Here is a 20725-nt window from a genome sequence, read left to right as displayed (position 1 = left end):
TAGAAAATGATGTGGATGCACATATCAGTAGTAATCAGCAACTGGACTTGTATTTTTCTCAATTAGAATTTGAGGACGAGGGGACCCAGTTCTGGTGCTCAGTGTGAGTTCCGACAGTCGGCCCCACAACGATTATATGTTTATCACTTATATGCGGCTGATAGGTGATAAATCGTATTGTTCATGGGCCGACCCTCTTAATTTCTTCAATGTCTGCTGCATTACAGCTCTGCTTCACAAAGGCACAGCCATTATCAGCGACAGCCGCTCAAGCTGCAATGCCTATTGTCTGTACATGACCAATATCTGATTTCTACAGATTACACAGCTTTCTCCACAAAGTAAGCTCTAGACAGATTTTCACAATTTCCCATAATATGTTGCTATGACAATCTTACTCAGTCGTAAGCATTATTGCTCCTTCGCTGCTTTACCCAGTATATAATATCCACCATAAACATGTTAGAAGGGTCTTCAAAAGCAAGGTGATGACCAGGTACCCCACCCCCCTCTGTGTAAGTGTGTATACAGATATACTTGTCAGTCACTGATAATTGTACACAGGGGAGGAGTTATCAGTGATTGATAGCATTTCCTGTGTAATTGTGTATACAGATATAGCTGTCAGTCACTGATAGTTGTACATGGGGAGGCGTTACCAGTGATTTATAGCATTCTCCGTGTAAGTGTGTATACAGATATAGCTGTCAGTCACTGATAGCTGGACACAGGAGAGGAGTTATCCGTGATTGATAGCATTCTCCGTGTAAGTGTGTATACAGATATAGCTGTCAGTCACTGATCACTGTATACAGGGGAGGTGTCATCAGTGATTGATAGCATTCTCTGTGTAAGTGTTTATACAGATATAGCGGTCAGTCACTGATAGCTGTACACAGGGGAGGTGTTATCAGTGATTGATAGCATTCTTTGTGTAAGTGCGTATACAGATATAGCGGTCAGTCACTGATAGCTGTACACAGGGGAGGCGTTATCAGTGATTGATAGAATTCTCTGTGTAAGTGTGTATTAGGGCTGCACGATATGGGAATTTTGTGCGATTGCGATTAGGGCCCTAAAAATTGCGATAACGATATGCGATGCAATATTTTAAGGGAATTGTGCTAGAGGTCTATTTGCTTGGATTTTCCCATATGAGCCGCTGACGCGGCTGGGGGTGACGCTGCTATGTGGGGGATCTGTGGATGACGCTGCTATGTGGGGGATCTGTGGATGACGCTGCTATGTGGGGGATCTGTGGATGACGCTGCTATGTGGGGGATCTGTGGAGGACGCTGTTATGTGGGGGATCTGTGGAGGACGCTGTTATGTGGGGGATCTGTGGAGGACGCTGTTATGTGGGGGATCTGTGGAGGACGCTGTTATGTGGGGGATCTGTGGAGGACGCTGTTATGTGGGGGATCTGTGGAGGACGCTGTTATGTGGGGGATCTGTGGAGGACGCTGTTATGTGGGGGATCTGTGGAGGACGCTGTTATGTGGGGGATCTGTGGAGGACGCTGTTATGTGGGGGATCTGTGGAGGACGCTGTTATGTGGGGGATCTGTGGAGGACGCTGTTATGTGGGGGATCTGTGGAGGACGCTGTTATGTGGGGGATCTGTGGAGGACGCTGTTATGTGGGGGATCTGTGGAGGACGCTGTTACGAGGGGGATCTGTGGAGGACGCTGTTACGTGGGGGATCTGTGGAGGACGCTGTTACGTGGGGGATCTGTGGAGGACGCTGTTACGTGGGGGATCTGTGGAGGACGCTGTTACGTGGGGGATCTGTGGAGGACGCTGTGACGTGGGGGATCTGTGGAGGACGCTGTTACGTGGGGGATCTGTGGAGGACGCTGTTACGTGGGGGATCTGTGGATGACGCTGTTATGTGGGGGATCTGTGGATGACGCTGTTATGTGGGGGATCTGTGGATGACGCTGTTATGTGGGGGATCTGTGGATGACGCTGTTATGTGGGGGATCTGTGGATGACGCTGCTATGTGGGGGGTCAGTGGATGACGCTGCTATGTGGGGGGTCAGTGGATGACGCTGCTATGTGGGGGGTCAGTGGATGACGCTGCTATGTGGGGGATCTGTGGATGACGCTGCTATGTGGGGGGGTCTGTGGATGACGCTGCTATGTGGGGGATCTGTGGATGACGCTGCTATGTGGGGGATCTGTGGAGGACGCTGCTATGTGGGGGATCTGTGGATGACGCTGCTATGTGGGGGATCTGTGGAGGACACGGTTATGGGGGATCTGTGGAGGACACGGTTATGGGGGATCTGTGGAGGACACGGTTATGGGGGATCTGTGGAGGACACGGTTATGGGGGATCTGTGGAGGACACGGTTATGGGGGATCTGTGGAGGACACGGTTATGGGGTATCTGTTGAGGACACGGTTATGGGGGATCTGTGGATGGCACTGTTATAGGGGATGTGTGCTATGACACATAGGGCCATGAGGGGGGCCAGCATAAGACACACATATAGCATCTTATTCTGGTCCCCCTTATGGCCCTATTTGTCCCCTCATAAGTCCTAAATTGTGCACATAACTGGCTTTGTGTGTAAAGTATTTTACTACTGTCTGAAACAATCTCTCTCCTATTGAAAAAATGGCCAGCCTCTGTACTCACTTTCACTATGAATGCACAGTAGCGAGCGGGCCGGCCGGCGCGTGACTGACGTCACGTAGTCACGCTCCTTCCAATTAATTCAGGAAGCAGGAGTGTTCTGCCACTTTTCTATGCCCGGACAAAAGTCTATATCCGGAAGTGATGTAGCTGCACCAGAAGCCGCTCCCTGCAGTGCATTCAAAGTGAAAGTGAGTACAGAGGCTGGCCATTTTATCAATAGGAGAGAGCTTGTTTCAGACAGTAGTAAAATACTTTAGACACAAAGCCAGTTATGTGCGCGGGGCCCCTTCGTATATAATCGCAGCATTTTTGGGTCGGCCAAATCGCCATATCACATTTGGCGATTATCGCGATTCGATTATTTTTTCGATATATCGTGCAGCCCTAGTGTGTATACAGACATAGCTGTCACTGATCGCTGTATACAGGGGAGGTGTTATCAGTGATTGATAGCATTCTTTGTGTAAATGTCCCTTTAGATAAAATAATTCAGCAGGCGATTGTTGGGAAGGAAGCGTTCCTACCAGGCAATCACCTGCTAGTCAGTGAAGGAGACCGTTGCATATACATGTAGTGATCTCCTCCACAGTATGGTGAGGAGTGACGCCAATGCCATCGCTCGTCCCCGTACAGACTCTTTGTCACTCTGTTTGCAGCAGAGTGCGATTAGATGGCACGATCTGCTGCTGGCAAATGGCCATTTCGTTGACCACACAAATAATCCAATTACCCAATGAACAAGTGCTTTTCTCGTTCATCAGCGACACCTTTACACCGCCAGATAATCACTAACTAGCATTCCTATGAACACTCATTAGCAATTATCTGGTGAATTCTCGGCCTGTGTAAAGGGCCCTTTAGTATGTGTGCAGAGATAGCGGTCAGTCACTGATAGTTGTACATGGGGGAGGCGTTATCAGTGATTGATAGCATTGTCTGTGTGATTGTGTACACAGAGATAGCTGTCAGTCACTGATTGCTGTATACAGGGTAGGCGTCATCAGTGATTGATAGCATTCTCTGTGTAAGTGTGTATACAGACATAGCTGTCAGTCACTAATAGCTGTATATGGGGTGATCTCAAGCTCAGAAAAAAGAGATATAAATGTATACATTACAAGTTTTACTGAATTTTGGCCCATAAAACTATATATCAAACTGCTCAGCTCCTCCTGCTCTATAACCTGCTGCCTGCAGATTGCACTGGATTTTGCGGTGACAGTTCCTCTTTAAAAATGGGACAGTTTCTGTTAAGAAGGCAAAAGTAAAGCAAACATTCTTGCCTTACCTTGTTAGTATCTGCCACGCTGTTCTGTCTGGCATCAAATATAATAAGTTTGTGTGACTGAGCGTTGGCATCCATGATGGTCTGTAAATACTTCTCATCCTCTTTACATCTCTTGTCGTTAGGCCCCACTAAAGGCTGGCTGCAACGGGTGATGGTTGCCTGGCTTTCTGGGTGAATCCATGACAAAACCTGTAACACATGAAACCATGAGCATCCTCCAGCTAATACACATCAGCATCTGCTGCATTTAAAGAGAGTTTCTATTTGCTCCATAAGTTTTACTTATGGAGCAAATACAAATTGTTTGAGGTTTCCTGCCGAGTATCAAGTCACAGTGACTTTTTTAGCCATGGAAACAAACTCCTCATCTTACCGGAATGCGCCCTTTGGATCTAAATGCGCCCACCCTGGTCAGATCATCATCTGCTACACTCGTGGGGACGACAAACACTGCCGGGTACGTGTCACACAGCTCATAGGTACTGTTGATCTTGGAGATTTTCCAGCTTTCATTGGGCAAACCCTAAATGGAGTAAAGAAAACTAAAAATAAATAAAATTGAGCCCAATAGTGTGGTAACATGGTAGACAGCTTCTAGGACAGGGATCAGCAACCTGCGGCACTCCTACTGTTGTGAAACTACAATTCCCAGCATGCTCCATTCATTTCTATGTGAGTTCTTAGAAGAGCAGAGCAAGTATGCATGCTGGGAGTTGTAGTTTCACAACAGAGTGCCGGAGGTTGCCTGCCCCTGTTCTAGGATGTAGGAGGATGTGTGCTTTTTACTCCTATTTAGCTGGCTGTAGATACAAGGTAACGGTCTAGTAACATAGTATATGAGTTTAAAAGGCTGAAAAAATACATCTGTCCATCCAGTTCGGCCTGTTATCCTGCACAGTTGGTCCAGAGGAAGGAAAAAACCCTCATGAGGTAGAAGCCAATTTTCCTCACTTTAGTGGAAAAAATTCCTTCCCGACTCCAATCAGGCAATCAGAATAACTCCCTGGATCAACGACCCCTCTCTAGTAGCTATATCCTGTAATATTATTACACTCCAGAAACACATCCAGGCCCCTCTTGAATCCCTTTATTGTACTCACCATCACCACCTCCTCAGGCAGAGAGTTCCATAGTCTCACTGCTCTTACCGTAAAGAATCCTCTTCTATGTTTGTGTACAAACCTTCTTTCCTCCAGACGCAGAGGATGTCCCCTCGTCACAGTCACAGTCCTTGGTATTAATAGATGATGGGAGAGATCTCTGTACTGACCCCCAGGGGTGTAGCTATAGCAGTATCAATTGAGACCAGGGTGCACCACCAATTATGGATTGCCGCTCTCAAAGCAGCTGTACAGTTAGGTGCTGCAGCGGAGCAATGGAGTGATGTATCCCTGCTCAACCTTTCCCTCTGATAGGCTTTAGAAGTGCCTGTAGCCTATCAGAGCCTGGCACAGGCTGTGCCAGGCAGCGTACAGCTCAGAAAACAGGCTGGAAGAGACGTGCACCGCGTCGTTGACAGTCACATGGAGGTATTTCAGTTTATTATTGTTGTTTTTATTTAGCACCGTGCTGTTAGGCCAACATAGCGGAATGGGGGGGCACTATGGGAGCATTTTTGTACAGGCACATAGAATGGGGCATTTTTGCACTGGCACGCATTATAATGGGCCATTTTTTGTACCGGCGCACATTATAAGGAGATATTTTTTTGTATTGGCACACATTATAAGGTAATATTTTTGTATTGGCACACATTAGGGGACATTTTTCTACTGGCATGTATTATAAAGAGAATGATTACTACTGGGGGACTATGGGGAAGATGATTATTAGTATGTCCACTATGGGGGCATTATTACTTCTTGGGAACAATGGAGGGCATTATTACTATTGGGGGCACTGTTAACACTAAGGGCACTATGGCAGATTATTTCTATTAGTGTAACTTTGGGAGCACTATTACTGTGGTGGGCACTCTGGCACAGTATCAGCTTAGCACAATTATTTTTGGGGGACATTATATATACACATTAGTGATAAGGACACTTTGCTGGGCTCAGTTATTTTTTAGAGCACTGTGTGCCAATAATTATTGTCGGAAAACTATCAGTGTGGTAATAGTATTTTCAGGATGACTGTTTCTGCAGTATAGTATTGGGGGAGCATAGTGGGCACTGTATTAGGGGTGGCAGGATGGGGTGTTCAGAAGATGGGAGGATGATGGAAAAGTAGGAAACTAAGATGTCTGTTTGTCAAACAGGTTTATGAACCTAAGCCATGTTTCTAGTGTGAACAGAGCCTAAGCTGGCCAGACCTTTAGATCAAGACTGACCACCAAACAGCCGGCCTAAACTTCATCACAGGTCATTTCCAACACGTGAGAACTTGGGACCAACAGAAACGCTCGATATCTTCCCTGTATTTGGCCAAATTCTTGTCATAACCAAACCAAATCAAAATGAATTCTGTATAATAATAAAGTTTAACAAACCCTCCTATAATTGGGGTGGTAAAGGTAGGAATTAGACCTACAGGTAATTGTATTTCTAGGAGTCCGACATAACAGCATCACATGGAGGATGTCTCCCCGACCACTATTGGGTCAGGAACAGAGAGGTTAAAAGTCCCCCCCCCACAAACACCCACCAGTGTTTTTTAAATTATCACACAATGATGGATGTTAAACTTAAACTATTTCTGAATTATTAACATGACTAAAGTAAGATAAGGGAGGGAAATCTGGGTGCTTGTGGGTCTAATTCCTACTTTCCAGCATGTCCTCCATGACAGCACCACATAGAGCAATACCAGATTAGTACACTCATTAGGGAGGGACCACGCCCTGGAGGATGTTACGTCCGAACCTCTGGTCATAGTTTCCTGCAATGTCTAATCTATAGTGTTTACAAAATATATGCGAACTTGACCACGTTGCTGCTTAGCAAATCTGATCAATTGAAGTTTCTGCATGCTCTGCCCAAGATGCCGCCACCACACTGGTAGAATGGTCTCTAATATTTTGTGGACAAGCCAGTCCCTGCAGATCGTAGGATTCTATACATTTCTATAATTGCCCTTTTTACCAATCTGGCCAATGTTGTTTTGGAAGCTTTCCTGCCTTTATTTCGGCTCGCAAACTGTATGAACAGATTTGTATCCTTCCTAAATCTGCTAGTAACCTCCAAAGACTCCAGAAGAGTCCCCCTGACATCTAGCATGTGGAAGGTCTTTTTTTGTGTTATTTTGGGGATCTGCACAGAAGGAAGGTAATACTATTTCCTGATTTAGATGAAATGTAGAGACCACTTTCGGTAAAAAGGTAGGATTCAGCTTTGGAATGACCCCGTCATCTAGAATCTGAAGGTAAGGTTCCCGGGTGGCCGATGTTATTGCCACTAGAAGAACAGTCTTCAGAGAGAGATGGTTTAAAGAGCAATTCTGTATTGGTTCAAAGGGTTCTTTAATTAAGCCATTGAGAACGGTCGATAAATCCCAAGGAGGAACAGTTGATTTCAGAGTTGGTCTAATCCTTGTTGTTGCTTTTATAAATCTGCTTACCCATCTATTCTCTGCCAAGGAATAATCTAGGAACCAGTTTAAGGCTGCTATCTGAACCTTCAGGGTGCTGGGTTTAAGACCCTTGTCAAACCCTTCCTGTATATATATAAAAAAAATAAAAATAAAAAAAATTTCTGCCAACTTCGGGACCATATTTTGTTGTAGATAGCTGAGGTTACCTGTTTATGGCTCTTTTGAAGAATTGATATAACCCTGTCTAATAATCTTAACAAGTCACTTTCAGGATCGATGCCGTCAATCTTAGTCTGTTTATTTCCGGATTCCAGATCGGGCCTTGAGAAAGAAGGTCTGGCCTTAGAGTTATCGGCTGTTCTGTAGCCATGGAGATTAGGAGTGGAAACCATGATTGTTTTGGCCAGAACCGAAATTACTCTTGTTGACTCCGTCCTGATTTTCCTGAGGACTGCCGGTATTGGGGGAAACGGAGGGAACGCGTATGCCAGCTTCATATCCCATTTTTGAGATATGGCATCTACCCCATCTCGATGATCTCTCGTATTTAGGGTGAAGGTATCTACCTGCGCATTCCAATTTGTAGCAAAAAGGTCTATTTAGGGATACCCCATACCTTTGTTAACTCCTTGAACACCTGTTTGTTCAGAGACCATTCGCTCGGGTCCAGGTAGTGTCTGCTCAGAAAATCTGCCGACTGATTTTGTGATCCTTTGAGATGGATTGCCGAGATTGATGAGACATTCTTTTCCGCCCAGGAAAAGATCTGGTGGGAAAGAGCTTGAGGAAAAGGGAATCTCGTTCCCCCTTGATGCCTGAGGAAAGCTACTGTTGTCGGATAAAATTTTTATGTGGTGACCACATAAAAGATCCTGGCTTTGCCTTAGTGTTTCTTAAACAGCTTGGAGTGCCCGAAAGTTCGAGGATTTTTCTTTCATTTGTTGGTTCCAAACCCCTATTTTGGCTCCCCATCCCTGCTGACTGGCATCTGTCGTTACCACGATATAGGGACTTAGGTTCCATCCCTCTTGAGAGAGAGTCTCCACATTTTTCCACCATTTCAGAGATTCTCAAGCTTTGTCTTATGTGAATTTTTTGATTCAGTGATTGTTGGTTTCCATCCCAGACCGAGAGAATCATCTTTTGTAATGTTCCAGTGGAACTGACTGCATGGGACTGTCATGATACAGGCTGTCATCAAACCCAGGATGCTCATCTCTTCCCTTATTGTACATAAGGATTTCTTTTGAAAGGCCGCAACTTTTTCTAATAGGCTCATCCATCTGTTTTCTGCAAGGAAGGATTTCTGTAACCTGGAATCTAGTACGATCCCTAAAAAGATCTTCCTGGTGTCTGGAACTAGGTCTGATTTTTCTAGGTTCAGGATCCAACCTAAACTCTGTAGGAGGGAATTAGCACTCTGGGTCTGGTCGACGAGAGCCTAAATTGAATCTGCAATCAGAAGAAAGTTATCCAGATATGGCACAATTTTTATCTCTTTTCTCCTTAAGAAGGCAACAATTTATATTATCAACTTTGTGAATTACCCGTGGGGCTGAGGATATCACAAACGGAAGGCATTGGACTGATAATGACTTACCACATTTTCCCTTATTGCAAATCTTAAAGGGAACCTGTCACCAGGATTTTGGGTATAGAGCTGAGGACATGGGTTGCTAGATGGCAGCTAGCACATCTGCAATATCCAGTCCCCATAGCTCTGTGTGCTTTTATTGTGTAGAAAAAAATATTTGATACGTATGCAAATTAACCTGAGATGAGTCCTGTAGGTGAGATGAGTCAGGGACAGGACTCATCTCAGGTTAATTTGTATATGTATCAAATCGTTTTTTTGACACAATAAAAGCACACAGAGCTATGGGGACTGGGTATTGCGGATGTGCTAGCGGCCATCTAGCAACCCATGTCCTCAGCTCTATACCCAAAATCCCGGTGACAGGTTCCCTTTAAATATTTTTGGTAGTCTAGGTGGATCGGCACATAATATGCATCCTTCAGGTCCAGGCTGCACATTACCGATCCTGGAGGAATTAGAGGTATAGTAGATCTGATCGATTCCATCTTGAAGCGTCGGTATTTTATTGATTTGTTAAGGAATTTCAAATTTATTATAGTCCTGAATGAACCGCCCGTTTAAAAAAAAATAAGAAACAGCCTTCCTGATGTTTCGGGAACTGAACTACTGCTCCTAATTGTTTTAGTTTTGAAATATCCTTTAAGAGGTTTCGCTGTACTGCATTTTTTCCATACCAAGTTATCAGATATTTTTGTTAAGGGATTTCCAAAAATTCTTTTTTGTAGCCTTCCTGGATTATCTGTTGCGCCCACGGGTTTTGAGTCTGAAGTCACACTGGAAGAAAGAATTTCAATCTTCCCCCCCACAGGTCTGGCGTCATTGTTTGTTTTGAGAGTTGGGGTTAAGTAAAAAACCCTTTCCTTTCCCCCCTTTTTGATAGGACCATCTTCCAGACTTTCCTTTGTCCTTAACAGTTTTTTTTTTTGTAGGAATCCTTTATGAAAAAACTGCTGCTTTCTAGCTTTTTCTTCTGGAAAGCCTTTCTTTTTGTCTGAGGCTTTTTCGAGGATATTGTCCAGCACTGGACCAAAGACTTAGGCCCCTGAGAATGGAATGGCACATCATTTACTTTTGGAAGCCAGGTCACCCGACCAATTTTTTAGCCACAAGTCTCTTCTTGCCATGTTTAAAAGAGCCCCATTCCTGGCAGCAAATCTAACCAGTGATGGCCAGTTCGCCGGCAAACACATGCGACTGCCATCTTAACTGACCGGTCTGAAATGAAATGCGGTCACCGGGAGCAGGCAGTTACGAGAACAGCCGCCGGGGGCCTTCATCGGGCTGTTCTCGGAACTGCCTGCTCCCGGAGACCGCATTTCATTTCAGAGGACTTGCCTGTGCATCGCCGGACTTGTCAGTTAAGATGGCAGCTCGCATGTGTTCGTGGGCGAAACTGGCCATCACTGAATCTGACTAAATCAGCCGAAGATTTAGCTAGAAAAGCTGTGGCAATTTTTAACAGGGGAATAGATTCTAGTTTATGTTCCCTAGGAGTCCCCATTTTTAGAAGGTTTTCAAATGAAGACAACCATAAAAAGCATAGATCTTGCAACTGATGACGTTCCTTTAGGTTGGAATTGACCAGGAAAATGTTCCTCTTTTTTGGTCTTAAGCCTGCAAAATCTCATCCTGCACTGATCTTTTTTTGTTGCTCCTCTTCTATGTCCATAGTTTTCTAATGGCCGATAGAAGAGAGTCCATATCTTCTGAAGAGAAGCAGTATTTCCGCTGCTTATCATAGAATGTGGAGGGAATGAATTCGTCTCCTTCCTCTTCATTCGACCGAGTATATCGAAATTCTATATCCTCTGAGTCGGATTCTAAGTCCCCTCTTGGTCTTTTGGCCCTAGGGGCTCAACTAACCCCCAGAGAGGGCATGAAGAATGAAACTGACGCTTTCACGTCTTCTCTTATAATCGTTCTGAGGTCCGTCAATAGTGACAGCTGTTCCTCCTTTACGATTTTACTGATACAATCACTGCATAGTTGAAGCCTCTTGTTGCATGTAGCACATCTTTTAGGCTTCTTTTTAGGTTCCACCTTATAGGTAGTTTCTTTTTCCCCCTAGGAAGATATGACGGACAGTCTTTTAGAGTAGATACCCCAAGGGATAAAGAAATGGACCGGATAAGATATTTACTTACATGTCCCTGCACAGGAGGCTCTGGAGATTGCTCTCTGCATATAGCCGAGGTATCCATAAGGTGAGGACCCTGATGCTAGCTCCCCTGAGGTCTAAATACCTCTGGCACTTACCCCTTCTGTTGCCGCAATGCCCCTCCTCTTCCTTCTGCGATTCATGCTAGCAGAGTCAACCGGATGGGACGCGAGGCCGGACGTTGCAATCCTCCTCACTGGCCACCATATCGTTGAAGCCACTATGGGCGCCGCCATCTTGTTTCCGGCTGACCTTCCTTGGTTAGGGAAATTACGGCAGACGCCCTGCGCCTCGTGCATACCGCATCTCCCATGCGGTCCTGACGTCCGTCGATGAGGAGGAGGAGGGAGCCTGTTGCCCAGATGGCAAACAACTCCCCAGCCCGCGGCCTACTTGGAACTCCGACCTTCCTATAGCCACTTGGCCATCGGGTACCGGAGGGGGAATTCACCGGAATTGCACTGATGCTGTGACATTTTAAAGAGCATAATAACTAACCCCCCCCTTTGTCGAACCGTTTTATTAATATATTCCTATTATTTTCTAGATCCCTCAGTGCTGCCTTGTCTTTCCTTGTCAAGTTATGCACCTCTGGCTTGATTTCCATTTTTTCTATTTCATTTAATACTTCCCTTTTAAAGACTTTGATGCATTCATTATTTTTGTTCTTGGGGAAAAATTATTTTCCCCGTAGCGATGTATGCGTAAATTCATTCTTTTCCTCAAAATTCTTTATTGGTGCCATTTGACTATTAGTGAAATACTTCACTATATTTATCTTCCTTACATATTTATGAACATCTAAAAAGACTTCAAATTTATTCATCCCTCTCATAGGTGCAAATTTAAGGCCCTTAGGGTCCATTTACACGTCCGTAACGTGTTCGTGAATCCGCAAAACACAGACACGGCAATGTGCGTTCCGCATTTTGCAGACCGCACATCGCAGGCACTAATAGAATATGCCTATTCTTGTCCATAATTTTGGACAAGAATAGGACATGTTCTATTTTTTTCGGGAACGGAAATGCGGACCCGGAAGTGAAATGAATGGGTCCACAATTCTGTTCCGCAAAATGCGGAACGAAATTGTGGACGTGTGAATGGGGCCTTACTCAGCACTCTCGTTTCTTGTTCGGACAAAGTGTAACTGCTCAGTTTAAAGATCCCGGTTTCTCTCCCTTGCTTTTTGGGGGGATTGGTCCTGTGTTTTTTTCCTCCCCTTCCCCCTCTATAAGTGTTCTTTTTTGGGGGCTCAAGGCTACCTCAAGCTCACCCGGAAGCCAGATCATGTAGCGCTGACCTCCATTACACAGCAAAGCCAGAATGGTATAATAGAAGATACAAGCAACAATACCACCGGTGCAGACAAACTGGAGTAAAACCCGCAAGAAAACCAAATTAATTTTACATTAAAATTGCACCTAAAGGCAAGAACACTCTCCTCTTATGGGACATGTGTTAACTAAATAGGCTAAAGGCATAGACAATGCAGTATAAGGGTCGGCTGCTGAACCTTTATCCACCATGCACGTGATCAACAGATCACCAATCTGAAAATCCACTGTATAAGAAAAAAAACACAAAAAAAAAACACAGCATTGCAGGGGTTAAATTAAAGATGCAAGCTGTCTTTATTTAAGAAGGCACATCCATCATGAAATGCAGCATTTTGGCAGTCGGGTGGTGCCGCCGAAACGTCACACCTCGAGGTGGCTGCGCCTGCTTGAATAGAGACTGTATGCATTTTTCATTTAACCCCTGCTATGCTGTGATTTTTTTTCTGTTCATACAGTGGATTAAAAGCATACATATTCCTCTATGACAGTATCTATATCATCCTTATAGATAATTCGATTTTAAGCAGAGACAGCAGCTCTATAAGAGAACAGATCAATGTATTCTCAGGGAACGGGATCTAAGGAGGAAAATGAATCACAGAGTTTACCAAATGTATTTCTGACTGCATACACGGGACAAAAAATCAATAGCAAATAGAGGAGCGGAGGAATAACATGCAATCATCGGGAATGACATTAAATCAGTCACTGACATCCGCAGTGTGGCATGCATGGCTTCTGTACGCCTCTTTACGTGTATTACGTGTGTACACGATATGCATATTATCAATAGTAAGATTACTGATTAATGCTGCCTTACAAGGGGATGACTAGGGCTGAGATAACGGGTGCTTCCTCTAGAGTCCTAGCATTCGCACGTCTTATGTAGGGATAGCAGACTGCTGACTCTGCTGGGAAGACCCTGATACGAATCAATGCACTCTCAGTAACCACCGCAGAGAATGTCAGCACAATATCAGTAAAGGATAACGATCTTCATTTATATTTACTGCAATACGTCTTCGAGTGATTGTTCAACAACCCTTAGATCAGCAAAGCAGCGGCATCTCTGCTACAATTGTCCCATATATAGTACAGATACTTAAAGGGGTTGTCTCATCTGAGATATTGGTGGCTTATCGCTAGGATATGCTACAAATGTCAGATAGGTGTGGGTCCCAGAGGTGGGACCTGCACCTATCTCAGAACAGAATCCCCAAAGTGAGAGGAGAGTAGTTGCTCGCAGGGGTCGTCTCATCTGAGATATTGGTGGCTTATCACTAGGGTACGCCTCTAATGTCAGATAGGTGCGGGTCCCAGAGGTGGGACCTGCACCTATCTCCAGAATGTGACCACCAAAGTGAATGGAGAGGAGCTCCTTACGGGGGTTGTCTTATCTGAGATATTAGTGGCTTATCACTGAGATAGGCCACCAGTGTCAGATAGGTGTGGTCCCAGAGGTGGGACCTAAATCCATCTCCAGAACAGGATTCCCAAAGTGAGCAGAGAGCAGCCGTTCACAGGGGTGGTCTCATCTGAGATATTGGTGGCTTATACTAGGATACGCCAATGTCAGATAGGTGTGGGTCCCAGAGGTGGGACCTAAATTCATCTCCAGAACAGGATTCCCAAAGTGAGCAGAGAGCAGCTGTTCACAGGGGTTGTCTCATCTGAGATATTGGTGGCTTACCACTAGGATACGCCAATGTCAGATAGGTGTGGGTCCCAGAGGTGGGACCTGCACATATCTCCAGAACAAGACCACCAAAGTGAACAGAAAGGAGCTGCTTATGGGGGTTGTCACACCTAAGATATTAGTGGCTTATCACTGAGATAGGCCACCAGTGTAAGATAGGTGTGGGTCCTAGAGGTGAGACCTGCATCCATCTCCAAAATGGTAACCCTGAAGTAAGCAGAGAGCAGCCATGCATGCGCGGCTGCCCCCCATAAATTTCTATGGTACTGCCGAGAATAACTGGGGTTAGCAGTGTATGGAGCAGGGGCAGGGCTTGCGTTGTACGCTCCCTATTCATTTCAATGTGACTTCCGAAAAAGCCGAACATGCTTTTGGAACTCTGATAAAATGAATGAAGAGCATGCCGCACATGTGCAGTGTGCTCTCCTTCACTTTCGGGGGTCTGTTCTGGAAATGAGACAGAGGAGGCAACCCCTGTAAAGGGAGGGTATCAAATGCAGTGGTGTAACCCTGACACATCCTGATAAATGTTACTAAGCCCTTTAGGCTCTGGTCACATTAGTCAGAAACAGCATACAATGGACACCAGAGACTGACATAGTGCACTCTTTTGGGTTTCCTTCGAGGTGTCGGCTGCTTTGAAGGGAAGAATAGCGCTAAAAGATACATTATTTTTTCCGTCAAATCTATTTCTATCTGCAATCCATCCTCCGATGCAGATGTGATGACAGAAATGTGGACAAAGTATATAGAGAACACTGTAAAATAAACTAAAATATAAAAATGGCTGAGTGCAGTAAAGCATGACACTATACCTGTCTCTTGTATTCTGCTGCAGGGTCGTAGACTTTCCAGCCATTTACAGAGAACTTTTCTTTATAGCTGAAAGCAAACAGCGGCTGGAAGAGAAGAGAAGGTTTTATGAAGTCCATTAGATGAAATTATATGGCTATCTGCAAGTTTCCAAACAGAATTTCAGCACAGATTCTTTCTGCCTTTCCACACCACAAACCGTATGTGTTACCTGCGGATTTCTTTGTGGATGTGATGCGGTTTTACCCCATTCAGCACTAACAATCCACAGAAGCTACTGACATGCTGCAGATCTTAAAAATCTGCAAGGCAGGTCAATTCCTGCACAGAAAAGATATGCAAATATTTACAGGGGATTTGTCAAATCTAGTGTTTTTCGAGCACCAAAGTGCTCAAGTAGAACACCTCGGTATGCTCGAGTACTCTACAGAGAACCCGAGCACAATGGAAGTCAAGGGGAGAACCCGAGCATTAAACCAGGCACCCCCTGCTCTGAAGAGGGGAGGGTGTCTGGTTCACAGGAAAAGGTCAGAAAATGATGGAAACACCACCTAAATGGTTCGGGAACAGCATGGGGATGATGTCTGGATGCATCTTGGACTCCCAGGTCGCTGCTGGGAAAGATGTTGTCAGAGTAGTACGCCACTTTTACAGACTGACAATAATACGGACAAAACCAAAGATAAAATCGATTTTAGAGTAAAATTTGTTAGGAAACATTCTTTACTTGTATATAAAGTGCAAAAATTACAAGGAAGAGGCACTCCGATACAACATGTATATCACATAAAGGAGGGCCTCATTCACATTGTGGTACAATTGTTCATGTACTGGGACTCCTACACTCATAAAGCCTATGCACTAAGTGAAAGGGTTGCCATTACAAGGAAACAGCACTACAATACACCCTTTATTACACGTAAAGGAGGGCATCATACACAGCCATGAAAAATTTTGATTGATGGCCTGCTGGTGACCCTCAAAAACTATTAGAGCAAGAGCCTGCTGATCTGATCATCTAAAACATTAGGGGCGAGGGCCTGCTGCTGATCTGACCATCTAAAACATTAGGGGCGAGGGCCTGCTGCTGATCTGACCAACTAAAACATTAGGGGCGAGGGCCTGCTGGTGACCCTCAAAAACAAGAACAAGGGCTTGCTGGTGACCCTCAAAAACATTATGGGCGAGGGCCTGCTGCTGAGCTGACCCTCTAAAACATTAGGAGCAAGGGCAGCCTAATAAGCATGTTGATATGATGGAGGAGGAGGACGAGAAAAGGGAGATTGAACCATATACCCTTAGTGGTGGAAGGGGTGCATGGGAATACAGTACACTACGTGCAGAATTATTAGGCAAATGAGTATTTTGACCACATCATCCTCTTTATGCATGTTGTCTTACTCCAGGCTGTATAGGCTCGAAAGCCTACTACCAATTAAGCATATTAGGTGATGCGCATCTCTGTAATGAGAAGGGGTGTGGTCTAATGACATCAACACCCTATATCAGGTGTGCATAATTATTAGGCAACTTCCTTTCCTTTGGCAAAATGGGTCAAAAGAAGGACTTGACAGGCTCAGAAAAGTCAAAAATAGTGAGATATCTTGCAGAGGGATGCAGCACTCTTAAAATTGCAAAGCTTCTGAAGCGTGATCATCGAACAATCAAGCGTTTCATTCAAAATAGTCAACAGGGTCGCAAGAAGCGTGTGGAAAAACCAAGGCGCAAAATAACTGCCCATGAACTGAGAAAAGTCAAGCGTGCAGCTGCCAAGATGCCACTTGCCACCAGTTTGGCCATATTTCAGAGCTGCAACATCACTGGAGTGCCCAAAAGCACAAGGTGTGCAATACTCAGAGACATGGCCAAGGTAAGAAAGGCTGAAAGACGACCACCACTGAACAAGACACACAAGCTGAAACGTCAAGACTGGGCCAAGAAATATCTCAAGACTGATTTTTCTAAGGTTTTATGGACTGATGAAATGAGAGTGAGTCTTGATGGGCCAGATGGCTGGATTGGTAAAGGGCAGAGAGCTCCAGTCCGACTCAGACGCCAGCAAGGTGGAGGTGGAGTACTGGTTTGGGCTGGTATCATCAAAAATGAGCTTGTGGGGCCTTTTTGGGTTGAGGATGGAGTCAAGCTCAACTCCCAGTCCTACTGCCAGTTTCTGGAAGACACCTTCTTCAAGCAGTGGTACAGGAAGAAGTCTGCAAGGTAAGAAAAACATGATTTTCATGCAGGACAATGCGCCATCACACGCGACCAAGTACTCCACAGCGTGGCTGGCAAGAAAGGGTATAAAAGAAGAAAATCTAATGACATGGCCTCCTTGTTCACCTGATCTGAACCCCATTGAGAACCTGTGGTCCATCATCAAATGTGAGATTTACAAGGAGGGAAAACAGTACACCTCTCTGAACAGTGTCTGGGAGGCTGTGGTTGCTGCTGCACGCAATGTTGATGGTGAACAGATCAAAACACTGACAGAATCCATGGATGGCAGGCTTTTGAGTGTCCTTGCAAAGAAAGGTGGCTATATTGGTCACTGATTTGTTTTTGTTTTGTTTTTGAATGTCAGAAATGTATATTTGTGAATGTTGAGATGTTATATTGGTTTCACTGGTAAAAATAAATAATTGAAATGGGTATATATTTGTTTTTTGTTAAGTTGCCTAATAATTATGTACAGTAATAGTCACCTGCACACACAGATATCCCCCTAAAATAGCTAAAACTAAAAACAAACTAAAAACTACTTCCAAAAATATTCAGCTTTGATATTAGTTAGTTTTTTGGGTTCATTGAGAACATGGTTGTTGTTCAATAATAAAATTAATCCTCAAAAATACAACTTGCCTAATAATTCTGCACTCCCTGTATATTCAATACATCATAAAAGCCACATTTAAAGTGCCTTTATGTTCAGCCGCTTTCCTCTGGTGGAGTATAGAAATCAGGGGCAATCCAGGCCTTGTTCATTTTTATAAGAGTCAATCGGTCAGCATTTTAAGTTGACAGTCGGATGCACTTATCAGTTATTATGCCCCCAGCAGCACTAAATACACGCTCAGACAAAACGCTGGCGGCAGGGCAGGCCAGCACCTTTAAGGAGTAGAGCGCCAGTTCGTGCCACGTGTCCAGCTTGGACACCCAATAATTGGTCTGCTACATACTCCTTCACCATCTTCCAAAATTTTTCCCTCCTTGTGACATTAGGCCGCGCATCAGGTTGAGGGTGATGGCAGGGTGTCATAAAACTGTCCCAGGCCTTGGAGAGTGTTGTCCTGCCTCTGTTGGAACTGCCGATTGTTCCCCTCCTCGGTTGGCCAAGGACTTACGTACTCTGCAGCCAGCTGGAAATTTTTTGGGTAATTTTTCCACAAGGACCTTCTGGTATTGCACCATTTTGCTCATCCTCTCCACCACAGAAATGAGATATGAGAAGTTCTCTTTGTAGCGGGGGTTGAGAAGGGTGAACATCCAGTAATCTCTGTTGGCCAAAATGCATACAACGCGAGGGTCACGGGAAAGGCAGCCTAACAAAGTCAGCCATGTGTGCCAGAGTTCCAACAGACAAGACTTTTCTGTCCTCATCAGGAGGATGACTCTCAATCTCCTCATCCTCTTCGGCCGTTCCACGCTGAACAGATGGAATTAAGCTTCCATTGGTACTACCCTCTGTAGCGGAGGCAACCGTCTCCACCTCCTCCTCAATCAACCAATTTGCGCTGAGAAGACAAACTGAGGGTTGTCTGGCTATCACCATGTGTACTGTCTTTCCCCATTTCCACCTCTTCCACATGCAAAGCGTTGCCTTAATTGTGAGCAGTGAGCGTTTAAGTAGACACAGAAGTGGGATGGTTACGCTGATAATAGCGTTATCGCAAAGCCTGGCCAACATGTGGAACGTGGAGTTCCAGCGCGTGCTTACGTCGCACAACAGTCTGTGTGCTGTCTGCTGCAGCGTTGCCAGACCCGCGGAAGCTGTCGATGACTTGCGGAAATGGGCACACTCGCGGCGCACCTTTACCAGTAGCTCAGGCAAATTGGGGTAGGTTTTGAGAAACCGCTGAACCACTAGGTTGGGCTAGGCATGGTATGTGTGTGAGCTTGTTGAGCTCCAATGCCACCAAGTTACGGCCATTATCAGACACAACCATGCCTGGTTCTAGGTTGAGTGGCGAGAGCCACAGCTCAGTCTGGTCCCTTATCCCCTGCCACAGCTCTGCAGCAGTGTGCTGTTTGTCACCTAAGCAGATTATTTTTAGCATGGCCTGTTGCAGCTTCCCCATTGCAGTGCTACACTGCTTCCAGCTACTGACTGATGGCTGACTGGTGCTGCAAGATGATAATTCAGAGGTGGAAGTGGAGGAGGAGGCGGAGGAAGAGAAGGGGGGGTTGCTGCCACTAACATAGGTGGTGGCGGAAACCCTGATGAAAGTAGGGCCCACAGTCCTTGGCGTCGGTAGCACCTGTGCCATCACAGGGTACGACTCGCTCCAGGCCTCCACAACGTTCACCCAGTGTGCCGTCAGGGAAATGTAGCGTCCCTGGCCAAAAGCACTTGTCCATGTGTCAGTCGTTAAGATGTTACGGGACACATGCTGTTGCAAGACTGGGACTGCGCACCGTGAAAAATATTGGCGGCTGGGGACAGAGTAACGTGGGACGGGCACTGCCATCAGGCTGCGGAAAGCCTCAGTGTCCACAAGCCTAAATGGCAACATTTCTAGGGCCAGCAGTTTGGAAAGGTGCGCATTCAATGCTATGGCCAGTAGGTAGGTGACTGGTTATTTGCGCTTTCGTTAAAAGGCCTGGGGTATGGACATCTGTACACTGCAATGGGACACAGAAGTGGATGTGCTATCTGATGGTGCTTGCAAAGGTCCAGGTGCATGGCGGGAGGCATCCGTGCCTGCGTCTTCAACAGGGGATTGGCCAGCACGCAACACAGGGGAAGAGGAGGCAGTGGTGTGACCCGCAGACACCGATTGTGGACTCAGGCGTTTGGCCCACCTATTGTTTTGATGCCATTTAGCGGATCATGCTGGTGGTGGTGAGGCTGCTAGTGTTCATGCCCCTGCTCATTTTGATACGGCACAGGTTGCAAATTACAATTCTTTTATCATCCGCACTTTCCTAAAAAAAAGCGCCAGACTGAGGAACACCTACCTCTTGGCAAGGGAGATTGCCGCAAGGGGGTGCTCCAGAGAACAGTTGCGGGCCTGTTTGGTGTGGCCCGCCTTCTCCCTTTTGCCACCCCACTGCCTCTTCTAGACTGTTGCGGTGCTGCGGATCCCTTCCCCTCTGTACTGCTGTCCTCGCTCGGCTTTCCACATTTCCAGATTGGGTCAGTGACTTAATTTTCCTCACTCTGGTCATCCTCCTGACTTGTTGACCTAACAAGAACCTCTCTCATTGACAACTGTGTCTCATCCTCATCATCAACCTCTTTAGACACTAACTGCGGTTTACTTATTGGCAACTTTGTCTCATAATCATCATCCACCTCGTGAAACACTAATTGCCGTTCTCCACCATCATCTTCTTCTGACTGTGGATGCTCAAGAGTTTGGGAATCAGGGCACAATATCTCCTCATGTCCCTCTTCAAGCGGGCTTGTCGAGAGGCCCAAATCAAGGAATGGCGATAAAA

General features: G+C 45.5%; 1 protein-coding gene across 2 annotated transcripts in view; it reads right to left on the bottom strand.

Annotated features, from left to right (window-relative positions):
* The window catches only part of MTMR1 (myotubularin related protein 1), a 97569-nt gene that overhangs the window by 32010 nt on the left and 44834 nt on the right, over positions 1–20725 (bottom strand). For both annotated transcript variants that reach the window (XM_044306048.1, XM_044306050.1), the window contains 3 exons: positions 15070–15153; positions 4306–4455; positions 3933–4121 (listed from right to left, as the gene is read on the bottom strand). In XM_044306048.1, coding sequence (XP_044161983.1) covers positions 3933–4121; positions 4306–4455; positions 15070–15153 — 423 coding nt within the window. The remainder of the gene's footprint in view (positions 1–3932; positions 4122–4305; positions 4456–15069; positions 15154–20725) is intronic.

The sequence above is a fragment of the Bufo gargarizans genome, chromosome 9, assembly GCF_014858855.1.
Source record: "Bufo gargarizans isolate SCDJY-AF-19 chromosome 9, ASM1485885v1, whole genome shotgun sequence".
NCBI classification, from domain to species: Eukaryota; Metazoa; Chordata; class Amphibia; order Anura; family Bufonidae; genus Bufo; species Bufo gargarizans.
This window is presented reverse-complemented; position numbering and strand designations above follow the sequence as displayed.